The following is a 22,303-nucleotide window of genomic DNA, read 5'->3' on the forward strand; positions in this document are numbered from 1 at the left end:
CATGACGAGTATATATATATTGTATCTATATAAATCAATCAAAAACTAAAAAAACGTATTAAAATAAGAATAAAAACATAGTCCTTACCTTGTTTTAATGTTATTTTTAATTTATTATTATTATTATTGTTTATAAATAAATACTATATATAGTACTCACGTATGAATTATTTTATTTTTTTCATTTTAAGTGTGTATTCGCCCCCCTCTCTTCATTTATGTGCGTGGAGCCTCTCCTATGCAAATCGTGTCCTTTTCTTTTACGCATTATTTTTCAAGCTTCATAAACTCCATGCCAAAGTGAGTTGTACTTTTTGTTTACGTCCCGTAGAAAAGGGATGCTATGCTTAACGCATAAGAAACTTGGTCAATGATTTCTTATCAGGATCACTTGCAGTTAATTAGAATCGCTAACATACACAGTTTCACTTTCACACACCTCAACTTTAAGACTTTAGATCATTACAACTTACAAGCATATCTATATTTTTTTTTGAGTGTACAGTGGCAATATCAAAATTAGAACCTAAAACATTGTACATATTACTTAAATTTCTCACACTAGATCGACCACAGTGAGATTTTAACCATTTTAATTTCAACTATTTACCAATATATTTATATATGTTAATTTTCCAGTGTCAAGAGGAAAGACCACAGGAGATACAAATTAATTAGTAATGTTTTTTTTAAGATCACAAATATCTTTCACTTAAAATCCACCTATAGTATGATGGGGATTAAGTTTGATAACAATGATTTTTCTCATATTTAAAACTCAAACTCAAAATATTAATTAACTCAAAATATTACTTAAGAAGAATTATATATATACTCCTTCAGTTAACCACTTATTGATAAATTAATAATTTTGTAAATGCCAAAAACAGATTACGAATTCTCTAGTTTCTAAATTAACATTTTTTTTATTCTCTTATTAAAAAAATAAGTGTTAAAAGGTTGATAATTTTGTAATTTACCCCATTAATTCAATATGTATTGTGAATTGAGTTGTACCTATTGGATTCATTTATGGTTTTGATTGTGCATAATCAGTGCTTTGATTGTGCATACAAATTAAATTCAATTTTTTTTTAATGCTCTATTCATAAAAAATAAAAGTTTTTAATTAACTGTAAATGCTAGCAGGCATTTTTTTTTCTTCATAAATTCACAAATTAAGTTGGATCCATTCCTTTTTTTCTGACAAAAATGATTTATTTTTAGTTTTGTTTTTCATTTTGGGCCAATGTTTAATAAAATTGATTGTCCGTCATACGAGTTTGGCCCATAAAAGCAAGTTTATGGGCTTTAAAGGTGCTTTCTTTTCTAGAAAGTAATTCGTGTGGGCTTTTAGCACCTTCTTAATTCTGTCGTAACTTCGTTTTAGCCGATTCTAGCGTCGTTTCGCCACTGGCACCGGGTTTTAGCTTTTCTGAGAATTCGTTTGAAAATTGCACTTTGAAATCCTCTTTCCATGGATTTTTCGCAACTTAACTAATCTGAAATTGACCAATTCTACACTGTAAGTTACTTAGAAATGTGTTCTTTGTGTATGTATGTATGTATTCGACTATTCGTTGGTGTTATTACGCGGTGTTTGTGTTTTGTTGTTTTGGTAGATTCATATGAATTATAATTTCCGAAAACCTTGCTTCCTTTCAATGAAAATGTTTATTTTGGGGCTTCTGGGCGAACTGAAGAGTGATGTGTTTGGTATACCGTGTTTTCCCACTTTCGTGTTTGTCGCATAAAAATTATATGAAGATCACAAAATTTTCAATGGTTTTCACTGTTTTATATCATTGGCAAATGTTTGCGGGAGCGACTTAATACACTTTGAACTTTAACAAATTAATCAAATCAATCCAATCTATGAACACTCTTAATTACTCGTTTGAACTTTTAATTTACATCTGTAAAATTGTCTCATTACTCTCGTTTGAACTTCAAATTTACATCTTTAAATTTGTCCTGACAGGCTCACACTGTGCAGTGTGTACTATACAACTTCTCTAGTTGAGCAATTAGGCGCAGTAGCCGAATTTGATTCCCCAACTTCTGTTATGCTGTCCTGAACTTCTGTAGTTCCTTCCCATTGATGGTGTCTAATTGAACTTTCTTCTCCCTCCACTCCTTCCGTGTGAAGGATCCTGCTTAAATCCAGGGACTTATCGGTCAATCCACTATCTTTGCTACGTGCTTCATTGTCGAATCCATCTCTATAATTACTTTCCTCCTCGTCTTGCTCATTATAAACTGCATTCCCTACTAATTCCATACTTCTGGTTCTGGTTCTTCTTTTCATCATTGGGCTTAAGGGCCTAATACCCGTTCTTTGATATGATTCTAAGGGCTCCCTTGGAACCTTAGACCTAAAATTATTCTTGGATGGAGGAATTCTGGTGCAGAATACTTCTTTGAAGTTGTTAACCATCCCTCTGTTATATGGGTTGGTTTGTGGGTCATACCGGTTTTTAAAATTTTCATAAGTAGACTGCAAATAAGACAAAAAGAATTTTCATTAACATACACATAAGAAAACCAAACTAGGAAGGCACCATAGTTCTTCATTGTTTACATGTATCCATATCATCCATACAGCAGACTACGTCATCGTTTCAAATTTAGAATGCAATAAATTAAACGACGATTTCATGTGCACAAAAATAATGAAAGTCAAATTTAACGTTTGAAAGAATTATGAGCTGAATGGCATTCAAACCTGGTTTGTGCTGATGAGGTACGTGTGGAAAATAGTGAGACCACCAACAAACCAGGAACAAAGAAAGGTGTAAACTATTAATACGATGGATGCTATAGTTTTGGACATTGCTTTCCAAATTGATATTGCCTCGGAGTCCTTGATCTTCACGATGTAGACCCAGCAAAAGGCATGTACATATAAGCAAAGCAGAGTGGCAGAGAAAACAAACATGTAGTAGAACCTGTAATTTCGCTGCAACCATGTGCATACAACCAAAGGAAAAAAAAAAAAAACACAGGTGATTCAGCAACTTCCCGATTATATTCATATATCTAATAAAAATATGACTGTTTATTAATTCCGGTGCTGTTCTATCACCTCCACGAACCAAACCAGGAAATCAAAAACCTTATCAGAATAAAAATATGCATTCATTCAAGAATATGATCAGCATATTAACAACGACTATATACTTCTACAGACACAAGGAATTTATTCAAATGTTAGTATAGGAAGCTAGGGCTGTGTATATAACCTATGTATAGTGTTCCTTGGATACCATGGATGTGAAGTTATGAAAGAATGGGTGTTACCAGTCCAATACACTGACCAACCCATGGGCAGTGGTGATCAAATCGCTCCACGCAGTTATCACAGACTGAACAATGAGAAGCGCGGAGGGGTCTGTAGAGCATGCAAGTATCACAATATTTGACTTTCAATGTTATACCATTGAGAATTACATCCTTTGTTCGTGGAAATCGTGACAATGAAATTTGCCTATTGTTGCTATTATCAGTCCCATGATGGTCATCTGGCTGCGGAGGCTGGGCATTACGAGGTACTATGCCAGGATCTCTTGCAGAGGTCACTACAAGGGTGATCAGAACCTGAGAATACATTTCAAGAGTTATTATGACTTGGGAGTACAGTGGTGAATGAGAAAGATTGTGATGTAAAAGATCTCAATAGTCGCATCAATTTTCACTCATTTAAGTAGGGGAAAAATAATACTAGAGAATGGTGCACATTAGAATTTGTTTATCCATTTATGTTCAGATTTGCTCCCAAATAAATTAAGATGCCTTTATTCAATTTTGGTCAAAGTGTTACTACAAAACTAAATGCTAAAGTTCATATCTTATTTACGGCGGAAGAAGCACTCTTACTCGTACAGAACAATCACATAAGTAAATTTGACATCACACTTTAACCCAAAACCTTAAGATTTAGGTTTGAGTATTTTCCTCACTTATATGGTGCTTAACTTTTTCACTTTTAGTGGATGTGAGACTTCACCTCATACTTGTATTTCAACATGATCTTTATACCTGACTAATATTTATCATAACCTATAAATATGATATTTTGCTTCACTTTAAAACGATACTCCCTCCTCTCATTCCTCCTTCCTCTCAAAACTCTGTCTCCTATTAGCATTTCTTTAAAAAAAATTGAATGTCCAAGATAATGATGCTTCACTTATAGTTTGAAACGGAGTTACTTTCAAAACATATAGATGGATTTCGAATGCCTTTTGACTTTTCAGCCATTTACTGGTATAATTTTATTAAAATTATTACATTAGTAGTAAATGAAAATAATATGTACAGTTGCAGGTGCTTGCAAGTAAGACAGAACAAACAAGGAATCTTAAATGTAATGATAAATGCAGGCACAGTATCGATGGATGGAAATGAAAAAATGTCTTTTTGCTTAAGTCCCTTGCTTCGATATGAGAAGTTGTCATCATCATCATATTTTTTATAGCAGGATTTCCTACACATGATTCCCTCAAGAATAATTAAATCCAAACATGTTCAATAATTAAGGCGATGGAATAGAGAATGCTAGGATAATAAAAAGGTGAAATTACGCTATCGCGCTGATAGGTTTTAGAGGCACCTCTAACAGATTGTTAGTGTGTTTGGATAAGAAAGAAGAATCATTCACACACCATGATTCTTTATTAGTTACAAGAACTGTTTACAGTTTGAATAGATATATATAGAATGAAATTCCAGATAAAATAGGGGATGATACAGGGCAGGGGGGTACGAGCAGTTATTGAGCAGTAAATATTTTAGAAGGAAAAACTTACGAAGAGTGTGAGAGCCATAAGCACAGCCATTATTGACCATCCGGTGTGATGAGGAAAATCATCTAACAGTTTCCTTGCTACCATACCACAGAACATAGCCACCGGGAGAACAATCAGAAATATCGATATAAATATAGATTTCACATCAGGTCCAAAAATAAGCCTCCCTCCACAAAGAAATACCTGAATGAACCACAAATTCAGAAACCGATCGAGAACAAAGCAATGTATCTATCATTAAACAGCGAAATTCAACTATTCAGAAACAGCTCAGCGTCGAGAGTAGTTGTTCGAAACTCTACAATTTTTTTCTCTGCATATTCCGACTCAACTCGCTGTTTACTGACGCAGAGAACTCGGAATTGAACTCGGAGAGGTGAATAAAGCCCTAAATATTATGAATCAGAGAAAAGTGATCGGAGAAAGTTGCGTGCGACTTACGTTACTGCCTTGCCAGACGCGATAATTTCTGACCAGCGAGGGAGCGGAGGTGGCGCCGGAATCTGGATATGCCGGAGGCGGCGGCGGCGGTGGCGGCATTGTGTGGGAGTAAAGATCGCAATTAAAGTGGTAAGGCAATGATTAATGAATGAATCAATGAAAATTGAAAACAAGGACGCAACCTCTGGTCAAAGCCTCCAAGGCTGAATCAAAAGACACATCTTCTCTCTCCTCTTTTTTTTTTTTTTTTCTATTCCTTTGACTTTCCAACTATTCTTATTCAATGCCTTTTTAGTGAATATCATTAACTTTTTACTTAAATCCACTTCTAGTTTCCTTATGAATTTTTGCAATTTTCCTTTTTATGTTTTTAATCGAGCCATTTTAATTTTATTATATATCGTGTTAATTTTTTTATTAGTTTCACATCTAAATATTAATGATTTTTTCATATAAGTTATTTTTTACTTAATTGGTAGTAATGTAAATATTTGTTAATGTGGACACAATATTTGAAATACCAATATATATATATATATATATTTTTTTAAAAAAATATGTGAGTTTTTTAATATCCTTTATGCATATCGTATTTGTTTGTTATTGGAATAATTTCATAGATAGAAAGCATGAATCCTTACTTATGTCAGCCTGTTAATTAAGAGATGATTGATATATGGAACTTTTATTACAAACTGGATATTACACTAATTGAGAGATGTAATTAAAATATTTAATTTAATAACTAAAAGATGTATATTCATTTACAAAAATATCTTTTACTTTCCCATATTATTCCGTATTTTCAAGTTTAGGGCTATTGGTTTGATAAGTCAGATGAAATAAAAGGTCAAAAGATAAAAACAGATTATATAATAACTTAAATTTAATCAAATATAACTTTTAAATGAAATTTATTCAAAAATAATAATAATCTATTTTTTAATAGGCAAATTGAATGCCACGTTCAATAATCCCAGCTACTGCTGCTCCACTGTAATTCTATAATTATATAAATATAATAAATAATACTGGTAATAAAATAAGACCAATAGAATTGCCATACTTACACGTGCCTTACTTTGATAATATTTGAAGTTGACAAATTCAACGGAAGCAGCCATTTGGAACGTCTGTTGAAACTTTAAAAATTAAAATTAATAGTAATTTTGTCTTTTTTAAAAGAAATCTTATTTGGAAAATTATATTTTATTAATTTTAATTATTAGATAATTGTTTTTATTTCTTGACATTTTTAGAGTATAAAATCAATAACAATCTTTTTTTTAAAAGAAATTTTATTCAAATTTTATATTTTATCAAATTTTATTTATTAATTATTATGCAATCAATTTTTTATCAGTAATATAATCCAATACCATTAAATACTCAATATTTTGGTACAACATACAAAATACTCAATATAAATTCATGCTATATAAAGTACAATACCAGTTAATAATCCAGTCGGTTAAAAATATTCCCAGTAACTAGGTCAATGTTTTACACCAACAATATCTATGCTATACTTAAAAATAAAACAAGTCTGCAGTTTGATAACTCCCAATTAATTAATCCTATTATGGAGCATTTCATAATCATTATTCAGAAAACAAAGAGCGAGAACATCTGCGGCTTCAAATTCTTCGCTTTGACAATCTGATACCATTATGTAGTATCATATCTTTCATTATCTCTCCTCTCCTGGTTCTGCCTTCTCCAAGTTTGCATTCATAAACATCACATTCATGATCTTCTACATAATTTTTTCCTTGAGTCTTTGGAATGAAATCATTTACGATATGTGCAGAAATTAGCTGTAATAAGGTTAAAATCTTTGTGAAAATAACGACTTGGACCAATAGTTATGGTTATAATGAGGTACCCACCGAACAGGAAAATCTTGGGCCTTATAAATTGATAGAATTTCTCTTTGGGAGTTACTATTCTCACTAAATTTTTTATATTCTCACCCCATACTTTTTCATAAACCCATGAAAAGACCTCACTGCCCTGGTTATATATTCTCACCTACTTCGATCTGTTGCCTTTTTCCTCCATTTTTTCTGTGTTTTCATGTCTTTGGTTGAATATTCAAGGTATTTTTCTTTGAATTTTGTATATTCAACAAAAATATAATTCCATTGTGTAGAAATATACAATGAAATCATGTTTTCATTATGTTTTTGATGGAGATGCACACTAGAAACATGATTCCTTTGTGTATCTCAATGTGATGAAGATTTTCAAAAAAGCAGAAATATGTTTTCTATTGTATATTTTATACAATAAAATTGTATTTTCGTCAAAAGAAAAGAGTATTTTAGTTTAGAAATAACTTTTTAAGCACGTGGAAGTGGACATAGCAAGTTTTCTCCCATGAAGCGGCCCAACTACATTCTTTTGTGAACATAAATATACATACATGATTATCTCCAAAATAAAATAAAATTACATACACTATTCACGTAAAAACTCAATGTAGCCTAGATTTCAAATTATATTAATATAAAAAGAAAAAAAATGAAAGTATATATAGTTAATAACTTAATATAACATCGTTGTATGAAAAATACTGATAACTTATTATTTGATATTTTTCCTTTAATATTTTTTTATTATAAAAATTATATTAATCTTACTGAATAACCTGAACTCAATTTTATGCTAAATAGTTGGTCGTTGAATATTTTTCTCATTTTTTTTTTAAATTAAGCACACTAGATTTCAATAAAAAAATAAATAAATCACACAAGATCGTGTTTTTCGATCCACAATCAATCTAGTAATGAGTTCGCTAATTTCCAAAAAAATCTGGCTCATCTTAGAACCATTGAGAACCAGTGCAAAAAATCAGTTTGGATCATCTTTAAAAATATCACTTTATTTATTTAAAAATTTAGTTTAAAATATTTTTGAGATAAATAAAAGCATGTTTATTTTAGATTACACAATGACATACACTATTTTAGAAAGAATCTTGATAAGCAGTGTCCTAAGCACAAAGGTTAAGGAATTGAAAGATGAAGATTTTATTGGAAATTATATGAAAATCCATTTAAAAAACGTTGTGCACATCTCAATAAATTTTTTTTCTTCTAAACTAATGAACTAGTGTTTTGATTTGAGGATACTGGTTATTATATGCTTTTAATTTTAAAATTATTATTAACTTTTATCTCATAAAAACATATAATTTTTGTAACGAGAACCAAAGTTGGCACTTGTGTGGCAACACTGTCTGAGAAGTTAATTGTATTCGAACTAATTTTTTTTTTGTCTGCAATAATGTTATTCCCTGTTGCCTCATTTGAGGCCAGGAAGGATCAGAAGGTACTTTCGTCTAAGAAAATGGCATGGACGTTGCTTAACAATGACAGTTTCAAGGAACCTGAATTAATTAATTATTCAAATCTGAATGTGACTGTGCCAGAACGAATTAAAGGGTTCATAATACCAGCACCCCTTTTAGATTATGTAGTTACTAGTAGTCTAGTACTATATGTGTGTGTGTCACATTGCCACGAATTCTAATAATCTCGTTTTAAGCAGAATTAAAAGAGATACGTACTACTAGTTAATTTCCTTGATTAAATAATCCAATCAAAGATTTCTAACAACCCAGTGACTGATCCAAAATGGCAGCTAGCTAGCTAACTCTAATTAACTAACGAATTCATTATTATTGTCCCTATATATGCATGGTGACTATCCCTTTCTTGTCAGTGTTTGCAACAATGAATAACTGTAGTGTATAGTTCTTGTACTCATTGATTGGCGATTCGGGATTGGGAGGCAAATCCCTAATTTCTTGACTTCTTAAAAACGTACAACAGTTTAGTTGACATTCAAATACTATCGGTACTAATAATATTATTTACTCTCTTCCTAATTATAAGATTTTTTTTTTCAAAATTTTATTTGTCCTTTTTTATAAGGTTTTTTTTTATAATTTTTAGATATATTAATTATTTTTTCATATATTCTTACTTAATTATTTTTTAAATATTAATAAAAAATAAGTAAGTGAATAGAGAAAGAATAAAAAGATAATTTTAAAATGATGGTATAAATAAGATTAAATTACTCATTTAGTCTTTATAGTTTGATGATTTTTATTTTTTTAGTCTCTATAATTTGAAAATCGTCTTTTTAGTTTCTAAAGTTTACATTTTAATTCTATGTTAGTTCCTGTAGTTTTGAAAGTGGTCTTTTTAATTTGTATAGTTTCATGATTTTTACTAATTTTTAAATTATAGGGACTAAAAGATAATTAAAATATAAATATATGGACTAAAAAAAAATACTTTTAAACTATAGGGACTAAAAGAGAATTAAAATATAAATATATTATAGAGACTAAAAAGACAATTTAATTACAAACTATAAGAACTAAAAAAATAAGAATCATAAAATTATAGAGATCAAATAAGTAATTTAACCTATAAATAATTAATAATTTTAATATGATAACTATCTTTCTTAAAAGACCTAACTAAATAAATTAAAAAAGTCTTATAATTAAAAACTTTAAACAAAGAGTAGTTACCAGTGCATGGTTTACACTTTACATCGTAGAGAAAGAAATACCTTAAAGGTTAACTAACAAACATTCTATTATGGCAGAGATAAAAGTTAGGAGTGCACTTTGCACTTTGTTTGAGTGTAGACAACAGAAAATTACTGACCAAGAGGCGCCATTTCTGTGGCCCAAGTGGCATCCAATTATTTACAGGGAGAAGGATTAAAAGGGTTACGTTACCTTGAGTCATGTTGGGCGATTCATGATTCATGAATGAATGAAATGAAGGAGTTGTCCTAAATTGATCGAGGCATTTAATTCCATGAAAGGCATTTCCACGGTTGAGATTGAGATTGAGATGAGCTTCATGTGAACTGTACGTGGAACGTGTCTGGTGGAGGGTCCATCCCCCATCATTGCGTAAACAAAATAGACTTCAAGCCATGATAATAGGGGCTAGGGTTACACTTCCTTATAAATTTCAAATGAATTGTATAAATGTGTGGCTTTGGAATATCTTGCTATGAAACCCTATATATATGGATGAATATCGTGTGAATCTTAAAATTTTGGGATATAATATGAATATCATATATATACGGGGTATGGTTGTATGGTGTACGTTTTACTGGGAAGATAGAAGTGGCTTGGAACCCTAATAATAAATTATACTTGGACAGATATCCAAAATAATTTAGCAATACATTTAGTATTCAGATTCACGAGAATGTGAAGGGTCGCATTCTTTCAAAGTACAGAGAAGAGAAGTTAGACTATTAGCTAGGCACTAAATTATTGCATTGGTCAATTTTCATTTAAATCAACTTGTCGTATACTAGCTCTTTGAGTAATTTCCAGCTGATTCCAGATACGTACCAGGGTTTTAGCCATTTGTTTGAGCCACACAAAAAGAAAACATGGCCTAGCTAGAACACACACGCATATATATATATAAGAAAAATTAAAAAAATATCAAATTTGTTTGATATATATTTTAAATTAAATGATTAAAAACATATAACAAGTATATTAAATATTCTTAATTAGTAGTGTTACAAAACTAGTCAGTTCAGGAATCAGGACCTATATCCTTCATCCTTGTATTTGAAAACAGGTGATCAAGACACCACATTAACACGGAAGTTACGATCTGTATAACATCTTAGAGGATATAGGTTTCTTCCAAAGGGCGGGGCCAAATACCCACTATAATGACTATATATATCAATCAGATGAGGCGAAAGTGATGGAAACCAACATTGAAATTTGATTCACTACCATACACACACAAATTATTTTAAATTTAAATAAATAAATTGGTATTGTAATGTGCCCCTTAGAAAAATTAGGACCTTAGACTCCATTCTCTTTTCTCTCTCTTTTGGGTTTCTTTAGACTTTAGTACTCTCATATCACCCATAGTTTGAGGCACTTGGAAACGTCAAGAATTAATTTTTTGTATGAACTATATAGCACATGCATGCACTAAAGATAAAAGCAAAATTACAAATTTATTCTCCTTATTTATTTTAGAATTTGATTTTGATCTCCTTATAATTTAATTCACGAATTTAGTCTCTCAATTTCTTATAATCTCGTTATTTTAGTCTTCAATCCCGAAATTGGACGTTGCTGGTTACTTGTCAACATTGACCGTCATGTGTTATGTATTTATTGGACGTTGACCATAATGTATCACATGTTTATTGAACGCTAATTTCGTGCACCTAATTAACGTCAACCTCCAATAAAATTATAACACGTGACGACTAAAATAAATAATTAACTGTCAACGTTCAATTTTAGAATTAAGAACTAAAATAATAAAATTATAAAAAATTAGATGACTAAATTTGTAAATTAAATTATAGGAAGGACAAAATTAATTTCTGAGATAAACAAAGGATTAAATTTGCAATTTTGACAAATATAAAAGCAACCACCCTGGCTCAAATGATCACAATCACCAAAATATACAATTCTGACGTCTGGTACGTTTTGTTCTTTTTTGTGTGCCTCCACCGCTCCCCAAGGGCAGCCAAAATCGAACCCCGCATAACACATTATAACATAAGACATTATATTTATACAATAGAATATCTAGATAAGAGAGGGATGAAAGAAAAAAAAAGAAAAAAAAGAGATAAAAACAAATGATGGAATAGAGAAAATAAAAAATGTTATATAAAAATTATTGTATTTCATGTTAGCGTTTAATTATGTTAACCATGAAAATGATTAGTTAGAAATACGAATAATTTATATGAAGGGAACTTCCGTTGTGGTTGTAACTATCATTTTAAGCGGCATTTCATTATAGAAAGCAGTTAGAATTTTGGAACTTTGAGTAGTGGCTGAGGAGTCAAGGAAGGCGACGCCAGAGCCGTTTCTAATCGAGTTAGTATTGGTTAGACTAATTATCATATACCAGGGGAAAGAGGCACTCCTTGCCTCTAACTAAAAGAAGAAGAGAAAAGGAAAAAAGTTGGAAGGTTATAAATGAAGTTAAGTAAAAGATAAGGGTGACAGAAAGTAGGACAAATATCAAAGTTTAAAAGAGAAAAATAAGTTTAAAAAGTAATTTAAGTATAAAATTGGCTAATAAATTGTGCTTACAGTATTGTACTGTTATTAATTATTAGTATTTGGTCATCACCTGAGCCATGTTTGTCTTTCTAAAATCCATGTCATTAAATTACTGAAGCATGGCCAAACGTAATTAATATCATGAGAGATATGCTAAGCTTATAGTATGTGCTTAAACTTGATGTACCAGTATAGATTTAGCCTATCCTAAGATTTTGTTGTCCGTTATTCCCATCATGGCCAGGGAAAGGAACATTTTATGTTTGACTCTTAATTATTTTTTTAATTAAGAAGTGAGACCGTAAGATTTTCACTTTTCTTACTCATTCAATTAACTTAATTTTTTTTAATAAATATATACTATTTATAAGTCCAACACAATCCTCTTTTAATACTTTTAGATTAATTTTAGGAGTTAGGTTCAATTCATTTTTAATACAATATTTGATGTAAAAACTCATTGGAAGGTCAAATAAAAAATGGCTAGTGAATTTGAAAGACCCAACAACAAAAGTGAAGGGGGAAAGATAACGAATTGCAATAAAGGAGAACAAGTTAGATTAAGGACATCTGCAATTGCTTATGGAGTTGTGTAAAAAATAAAATGCGGTGTTCAATAAAAATTGACATTGGAGCACATTAACGTGACATTTTTATACAAACATAGGTACTTAATTATTTTTTATCAAACATAAAGGTACTTTTTATGCCAAGAGTCTAAAAAACTGAGAAAAATTAAGTTTAAGTAATTATTTTAACAACTTTAATAACATTTTAGTGAATTTTTTACTGAATTTTTAAATTTATGTAAAATCATATGACTATAAATTTAAAATAAACAATTCATTTAAAGTTTGACTTTAACAACTTTAATTATTATAATGCAGTCTTTAATAAATAAGAGAACAACCTACAACCTAAAATAAAGTTGAAGAATCATGCAAGTAATTTAGCCAAATAACTATATGAACTGGCAGAGACTTATAGTTGTCTGATGACAAGGTGACAAATTTAGGTTAATCACGAGTTCAAAGTTTGACTTTCACCTGTCACGTGTGACAGTCAAAAACAATATGATCACACGGAAAGAAATAAATATCACTATGCAACTAGATCATCTTCTTTTCTTGCATCGCAAATTATTTAGAGAGAAACGACGCAACTGTTATAACAACTAGTTTTATAATCTGTTGATTATATAAAAAATTGTGCCTTCCTTTTAATAAAACATTATCTATTATTTGATATTTCAATATCAAGAAGAATAGATATAAAACTAGTATTTCTTACAGAATCTTCATATTGAATACTTTTGAAATTTTCAAGACATTATATGAACTTATTTTTTATATAAAAATATTAGAAAAACTGTTAGAGGATTTACGACAGGATATACACATCATTACTCTATCAGCAAATAATCCAAATTCTATGAATGCACTTTAACTTGTAGCAATGCAACAGTACAAGGTGATCACCTCATTGTGACACGTGTGTCTCCTTTTTCATCTCCGACTCATGAAAGATCGGTGACCTAATTGTGGCAATTATAATGGGTGTGAATCAGCAATGGTTATTTGGCGGCGGATATTGCACATCAAATTATTGAGGAACCAACACAAGCAATAAAATGAGTGAGACTTCTTGAATGTGAAAGGAGCTAGGGAGCAAATAATAGAGAAGGGTCACGTGAGGTGGGAAAGAGTGAGAGAAGGTTTGGCATTGGAAAAGGTAAATGAGAAGTGAAGGCATTTTCAGCAAGTAACACGTAAATAAGTGAAGGGTTGGCCCCAGTATTAATTAAAGAACTACATCACACCAACTAGATACAATAATGTGTTGAGTTGGCAACTCAAAATTAGACTCATGACTTTGGTGTATCTCAGAATGCAACGTCTTGGATATTAATCATCAATATCACTGATTAAATTCATAGTTGCATAATATGATTGACTATCTCCCCATGCATGCACTATATATATAAGGGGTCTCCGTTAACCCTTTTCTTCCGTGGCAGAGAGCGAACCCAAAACTAGAGCTACCTTCCCTTCAAACCTTCCACTCTTCTCTCCTTTTCCAATCAAGGGAATAATATTTCTTAGAGATATTCCGAAACCATGGCTCACGCCAATCCTATGATTTTTGTTGTTGGAATTCTAGGTATCTACACGAGAAAGCTAAATCGCATTATCTTCTTTAGTTTCCATCCTTCTCATTACTGATTTTCTACCGAAAAATCAATAAATTGGTGATCAAATTTAGTGACTGAAAAATCATTTTTCTCTCTAAATTTTCGACTCACTAAATTTTAGCAACGGTTTTTTTTTAAAAAAAAAGAATTACACAAAACTTGTTTCATTACTAATTTTAATTTTTCTAGTATTGATATGTCTTAATTACCTTCGCAAGAGATGAACTGATATAATTTTCTTCCTTAATTTCTTTGTGAATGTTGTTTGTAGGTAACCTTGTCTCCTTCTGTTGCTTTCTAGCACCAGTGTAAGTAACATCTGTTCATTTATATATATGCGTTTGTGAAGCATTATAACTATGATTAATGAAGAACTATATATTACGAGCTAGTTGAAACGAAAATTGAATCACTTGCATGCGTGTTATGCAGACCAACATTCTATCGAGTTTGTAAGAAGAAAACCACGGAAGGTTTCCAATCACTTCCTTACGTGGCTGCACTCTTCACTTCAATGCTTTGGATATTTTATGCTTACATAAAGACGGGCGAAATACTTCTCATCACCATTAACGCATTCGGTTGTTTCATAGAGACAGTTTACCTTGTCATCTATATCACTTATTGCCCCAAGAAAGCTAGGGTGCGTATATATAATTAAGTTTAATTAGTTTATCTAGACGATGAATTATATTTATATAGCTTAATGACACTCATTATGTCTCTGTTATTAATTTTTCATATTTATTACTAAGATAATTAATTTGAGACTATGATTGGACTTGCAGTTCTTTACCTTCAAGATGATTTTCTTGTTCAACGTTGGAGTGATTTTCTTGGTAGTTCTTCTTACCCACGTTCTAGCAAAAGAACGAACAGCCCGTATCGAGCTCCTTGGGTGGATTTGTGTTGTCCTCTCTACCAGTGTGTTTGCAGCACCTTTAAGCATCATTGTAAGTATATATGCGATGAGTTTGAGAAAACATTTTAATTAAGCATGTAAGCTCTCATTAAATCTTATAAAAAAACAATTTGTTTTGATAAGTTCCTTTATAAAATTTATTGAAATAAACTAAAAAGAATTTCCATAAACTCAAATAAACTTTTTTGAATGCATGCACTCATTTATTGATTAATTATTATTTTTCATGATTTGCTGAATTCTTCTTTTCATTTATGGCTGATAAATACTTATTAGCAAAGAATAATTATAATAATGTATTCATTTTTTCTTCCATGTCATTTTTGCATCATTTATCACATATATTATTTAATCTCTTTTCCTTTTCAGCCCAAAATAGGATGAATGATTATCACTTCTTTATTTTTTATTTTTTTTGTCAAATCCCTCTTTTCTTATTAACATAAAAAAAAAAAAAATCAAACAGTTTATTTTGTACTTGATTTCATAAAAAAAAATCATAATTAATAAATGGCATTGGTGTACTTACTAATCGATCACCATGCGTGCATGTATGGTTGATGTTGTTGAATTTCAGAAAGTGGTTATTCGTACCAAAAGTGTAGAGTTCATGCCTATTACTCTGTCACTCCTCCTCACAGTAAGTGCAATGATGTGGATGGCATACGGTATTCTCCTGAGGGACATCTATGTTACAGTAAGTACTATAACATAAAATGACAAGTCATTTTGATTTCACTTTCAGGGATATGCTATAATCTTTGTTGATAAATAATACTAGTATGTAACAATTTTATTTTTCTCGGGACAGCTTCCGAACTTTGTGGGTATCACATTTGGAACAATTCAGATAGTGCTCTACTTAATATACAGAAAGAACAAGCCCGTTAAGGATCAAAAGCTGTCAGAACACAAAGACGATGTTGCCAATGATGAAAACGTCAACACAGCTGTGAGCGGTGAGAATCGGGGAGCAAACGCCACTGGATTCGTTGATATTGAGATTGGAGAGAAGAAGCAAGTTCAGGAACAAGCAGACAAAAAACAGGACCAGCAAGCTGTTAATGCTCGTGACCAAACAGAACACAACAACAATAGCAACAAAACAAGGGAAGGTTGAGAAATTTAATGAAGGGATACATGTGCACGTGTTATGCCTCTCTCTCTCTGCCACCATGTGTTGTTCAATTCGTGTGAAATCTTAAGAGGGTTAATGGGGGCAGAGGCGTTATACAATATAGGTCGATATCTATGTCTATATCTCTTTTGCCTAGTTGTTACTTTCTATTTTATGTAACCTCTGTTTTGTTTTCTGTGTTACGTTGAAGTAATCAAATAATACAATAGAAATTGTCCCCAAATCTTATTCGGAGGAGCTATTGCATGAACCGATTGAATCTGCATGAATAGATACTGATTATGTTTCTTCATATTCGTGAATAATGTCTGTTCTGTTAAAAAAAAAGGGCCTTCATGTCATAAATCATCATGATAACGATGCATCAATGTATCGAATAAAACAACTTGATCGGGGTGACATTGATTTATAATTTTTATTATTCATTTTAAGAATGGGCTCCAAAAAACTCAAAATGAAAAACTAAAAAAAAATAGTATTTACTTCCTACACCCCGAAAGGATGAAAGTATTAATAGTCAAACTTATCTTTTAAGGTTTAAGTTTATGATCTTCTCTTTACAAAACGCTGCAGTATTTCAGGAACTTTTTTTCAAAATTATGGCGTAATTTTGAAAACTCCTTTCAGGAATGGTAAAATCCCAATCCCGAAAACATCTTTCTGAAATGTTAAAAAAATTCACTATTGTGGAAAAAGGGTTTTTGGAATTATGTTTTTAATATTACGGAAATGATTTCTGCAATGGTACGAGTTTGATTTTGTTACAACCGTATCAAGCGGGATGTCACTGGATTACGACAATTGGCATAGAATTAAGGAGATGGGGAGTAGAAATGGATAAGTGACAAGTAATCTTCATTAGAAATGTATATGTTAGACCGAATACAAGGTAATGGTACGGTGGTCCTGAAAGGCTGAAATTATTCCTTCTACGTACGTTATAGTCAGAGTCAGGCGTGTCGGTCTTATCATTCCCCTGCCAATTAAGGAACTGTATGGATTCCTCCACCACAAGATGTTTCATCTCACAAGTTGTGTGTATCACCACCCTAAAAAGTCTCTCGTATATCCACCATTATGGTGCAGTAGGATTTAGTGCATATGTGAGTAGATGATAGGAATCATAGGATCGATGATTAAACTTTTTGATGACCAGCTTATACTTCTAGTTAACTTTTTTACGCAACGTATTGTATTATCAATCTTGTATCGGTACAGGTATAATATCGTTAATAAATACATGTAACATGTATGCTATTTGTCATGTTTATAATTGATAAATACATCTATGTTATGTTTATAATTAAGTATCATCAACTTGACTTTCCAACAATGTCTAACATAATTAATAGATTATTGAATTTCTTAAATATGTTGACAGGAATTTAAATCTTTACTCATGTGTATGAAAAAGATTTTGTTGGGAGAGATAAAATTCATTTCAATGATCTTTGTGTTTCAAGGATTACTCTCATAGATCTCTAATTGAGGGATACCTTGTTTCTAACAAAAAAAAAATCATCGACATGATTTAGTTGGAACAACTATATCAATTTAGCTTAGTAGTAAGGGAGAAATAATCATTTTCGTCCATGAAAACATGTAACGCTGATAAATCCATCTCTGAAAGATAAAAAAAAACAAAATTTAACCCTTAAAAGTGTAAAAAGAGAGACAAATTCATCTTACAATCTACTTTCGTTTATTAACGTTAAAGAACTCACTTATGGGACACACAAAGATGAAAATGTCACAAAATTGACACTCACACGAATATAGTAACTAAAATTACTAACAAATATACCCTTAAATTTAATAATTTATTGACATTTTTATCATTCAAAGATAAAACTTATTGACAAATATATCTACTAAATATATAAACTTAATTAGTTGACTTCAATAAGATACATTTAAGAGCCTGGGAAAGCTATAAGAATAGTGTAGTTCTAGTTGCTAAATCTTTCATGTTTGTTTTTTTACTTGTGAATAATCCATTTAAAATTTATTAAATTAATTTTTTATTTGAGATCATATCTCTATCTTGCCTCCTCTCGAGTATTATTGTCTTTTTGATAAGTTGACATAATAAATATAATTATAATAAATATTTGCAATAATAAAATTAGAAACTTCTAAATCTAATGTGTTGTTGATGCATGTATCTTGTTATTAATGTCAACTAATTAGGTTTATATATTTGTCAATAATTTGTATCTTTGAAGGACGAAAATGTTAATAAATTATTAAATTTAAGAATGTATTTGTCAGTAACTTTAGTTCATATGTCCACGTGAGCATTAATTTTATAATATTTTCATTCATGCCTGTCAGTAGGTGGGTTTCCTTCCTAGCATTAACCGAAGAATAATTGGTTAAATTTGTCTCAGTTTTTATACTTTTGAAAATTAAATTTTATTTTTTTATTTTTTAGAGACAAATTTGTTAATATTACATACTTTCAAAGATAAAAATCACTATGTGCTTTAATTTTATTAAAGTTTGTCACACTAAATACTAGTAACTCTTTTCTTACCAGCTTTCCGCCTTGAGGCTTTAACAGTACACTTAATTCATACTTTGAGACTTCTCGCACAGCATATTGTGCCTCTGTAACTTTTGTAGATTGAGTACTAGTTTATGTATAAAATAAAGAAGTTTGACTTTTATATATATAGATAAATAGCTAGAGAGCATGATTGATATTTTTATATATATGTTCATTTTCTAAGATTTTGTTAAAAAAAACACTTGAGAAAAAAATAAATTAACTAATAATCTAAATTCTCAGGGTTTATTATTTTTGGTACTTACTCTGTATTAAGATTAGATTATTTTAATAATTTTTTAGATGATATATTTAAGGATAATTAATTTATTAAATTTTATAATGATACTCTCAATATAAAAAATGATTTTTTTATTAGTTAATAATTAAAATATATATATTAATATGACATAGTCATTAAATTCATTAAGTTATACTAAGTTAGAAATGAAATTAATAATATAAAAATGTAAAAACAAAAGTGTGTAGCTTTGATTAAATTATATTATATTACTCAACTTGAGGCAACTTATTAAATCAATAAAATAGTAATACCTGTGAGTCGAATATTAATTTGTATGTATCCATAATAATTAGTGAGATTGGTTCATTTGATTAACCTTTTGGTAATTATATTATATATATGTATATAATTTTATTATAAAATCTTATTAAAATTAATTATTTGCCTTAGTTAACCTTAAAATGAAGAAAATTAAAAATCTCTTTCTTTTCAATTCGAAACTTATGATAAAAAAAAAAAAAACACTCAAGTTTCACGTACATTATGATAAGGAACACTTTTGGAAATTGAAATCCTTTCTATATGTTGCAATAATAATTCACATTTTCTTACATCATCGATGATCAAAAAATTAAAGTTAAACATGATCTTGTCTTCCACTTTTTTTGCTCTTTTAGCTGTTGCTTTGATAATTTTGTAATCAAAATGTGTCCTACCTCAGAGGAGATTACATTCAATTAATTCTCGTGTAGGCACCACCGGATACTGTTTTTTCACATGGTTCATATCCAAAGTAGTGGGAATATACAGGGTGTGCTCTTTTCTACACTTTGCAATTAATGGCGATATACGAAACAGAAAAAGTGAATCTTTTTTTTCTATTAAAATATTTTGCAGCCATGCACTCGTAGATAATATCATATCCTTTCTTCATTATTGGTTCAATTAAAAACCAACCTGACGTCATGAAAATAATTTTTGAAAATGGAAACCCTTAGAGAGTTCCTTCGTACTGAATACACATACAGAGGAAAAAATCATCATTATCCTTTCCTTTTGGGGTGGAGGGGTCTAACCTACGTCACCTCCCTTCAGCCGGCTATCGCAAATTTTATTCATACTTCCATTTCCAACTACGATTAATAGAATCTCACACTGACTTAAAGTCTCGCTTAATTATTGAAAAATTTTCTCATAATTTTAATTAATTTATGTCGTGGCAACTGTCCTTATCTTATATTTTTTGTTGGGTAACAATATGTTTAATTACCCAAGGCCAAGACAACTAAGAAAAAACAAAACCCGCAAATACACTTTTTATTTTGGAATTATTAAATATATCTCTACTATCTATACACTATTTAAGTTTCTTTAAATGGTTACGAGTTAATCCAATTACAAAACTTTGTATTCCTATCTTTCTGCAAAAGGTGGAAGAGAACAACATATAAAAATGGGTGATATTATATATGAGTTTTTAATATTCATTTTGGAAATACGAATACCTATATGCGGATTCAAGCGAGAATTTCCTATGGCTAAAATGTCACGGACTCCAATTTCACACAGTAACACTCACTATATACCCAGCCAGTAATTAATTGAGAAGTAGTAGTGTGCATTGCGGCTGATACCTAGATAGGTGAAGAAGCAAAGGCGTTTCTTGTTTAAGTAAGACAGCATATTCTCCATAACGAAGCTGTGTTTATTTATCCACCATTAAAATCCCTCCTTTATGCCAAAGGAGTTAAGATCCGAGCATCAAATGCGATTACACATCAAAAAGAAGATATCCTATAGCTAGTTAGCTAGTGCGATCGATTCAGGATTTTAAGAATTGGAAGGGTATCTCTCGAACTTCTCCGGAATCCTGCAAAAACAATGGGAGGGGACATGCAAGTGGGTTCACTCTACATATAGTGTACACTTTCCTCGAGTGCATTACAGTGCACAATGACAAATTTGGTTGTGTATCTCATTAGAATTTAATTTGGTCTCAACTGGGCCGATGTATAGGTTTCAAGTTAAAATGGAAAATGTAGAATTTTTCTTTTGGGTTATTATAAAGTGTTTAAGGGAACTCTAATCCATGTACAAGAGTTCAGCAAAATTATCAAAACTGCTTAATATAATCAACAGGATAAACTCACAATATATAACATACACCCAACGTCCCCTCACCGATGGGTGAGCATCGATCGTTTACGGTTGGATTCAATCTAAATAATCCAAAATCAAAACAAACTGAATAGGTATTAATCTAGATCAATTTTGTTGGGTGACAGGTCGATCTGATTGTAATTGCATCAAGTAACGAGATGGTAGAAAAAGGAAATGTCAAGAGGAGGTCTCGTGGTAGTTGGTGGTGGCTCAATATTACAGTTGTGACTTCACATTTGAATGATGACAGTCATATAAAGATCCAATTTGAGGCTTCCACTCTCACTCCCGCCATCGAAAACATCGAGAGGGACGGTGAAGTCAATAATTATGTCAACAACACCAATGGGGAGAGTAATTTGGCCTCTTTTTATATATGCTTTGATTGCAAAATTGAGTTTGGGTTTATTCATGTCATGTTTATATAATTATTCTCACAAAAAAGAAGGAAGAGAGACAAAGATCGGGGGAGGTAAATTTGTTGAGGACTTTAATGATGAAGGTGAGTGAAAGGAAGAGTTTGTAACTATTTGAATAGGCCAGAAGAAGATGAATAGTTTTCAAAAATTAAGAAAGATAAGGTTGAGTGTTAGAATTACCACAAAATTTCATTTAGAAGTTATGTTGAAATTGCCGAGGATATTCATTTTGAAATTGTTGAGTCAATATTTAGAAATAGTGGTCTAGTGAGGTGATTGAATTAATTAACAACTAACTAGACCACTTATGCTCTTTGTTAATTC

General features: G+C 30.8%; 2 protein-coding genes across 2 annotated transcripts; one reads left to right on the top strand and one right to left on the bottom strand.

Annotated features, from left to right (window-relative positions):
- Positions 1-1,776: 1,776 nt before the first annotated feature.
- LOC114421737 (probable protein S-acyltransferase 5) lies at positions 1,777-5,453 on the bottom strand. Its single transcript, XM_028387800.1, has 5 exons — positions 5,250-5,453; positions 4,809-4,991; positions 3,301-3,597; positions 2,726-2,959; positions 1,777-2,497 (listed from the first exon to the last, which is right to left on the bottom strand). Exons 1-5 carry the CDS (start codon positions 5,346-5,348, stop codon positions 2,003-2,005), a joined length of 1,308 nt encoding a protein of 435 aa, XP_028243601.1. The 5' UTR covers positions 5,349-5,453; the 3' UTR covers positions 1,777-2,002.
- An 8,914-nt stretch (positions 5,454-14,367) lies between these two features.
- Positions 14,368-16,900, top strand: LOC114423075 (bidirectional sugar transporter N3-like). The gene is made up of 6 exons (XM_028389686.1): positions 14,368-14,517; positions 14,820-14,856; positions 14,981-15,191; positions 15,337-15,501; positions 16,048-16,167; positions 16,282-16,900. Exons 1-6 carry the CDS (start codon positions 14,475-14,477, stop codon positions 16,588-16,590), a joined length of 885 nt encoding a protein of 294 aa, XP_028245487.1. The 5' UTR covers positions 14,368-14,474; the 3' UTR covers positions 16,591-16,900.
- Positions 16,901-22,303: the final 5,403 nt, after the last annotated feature.

The sequence above is a fragment of the Glycine soja genome, chromosome 8 (genome assembly GCF_004193775.1).
Source record: "Glycine soja cultivar W05 chromosome 8, ASM419377v2, whole genome shotgun sequence".
NCBI classification, from domain to species: domain Eukaryota; kingdom Viridiplantae; phylum Streptophyta; class Magnoliopsida; order Fabales; family Fabaceae; genus Glycine; species Glycine soja.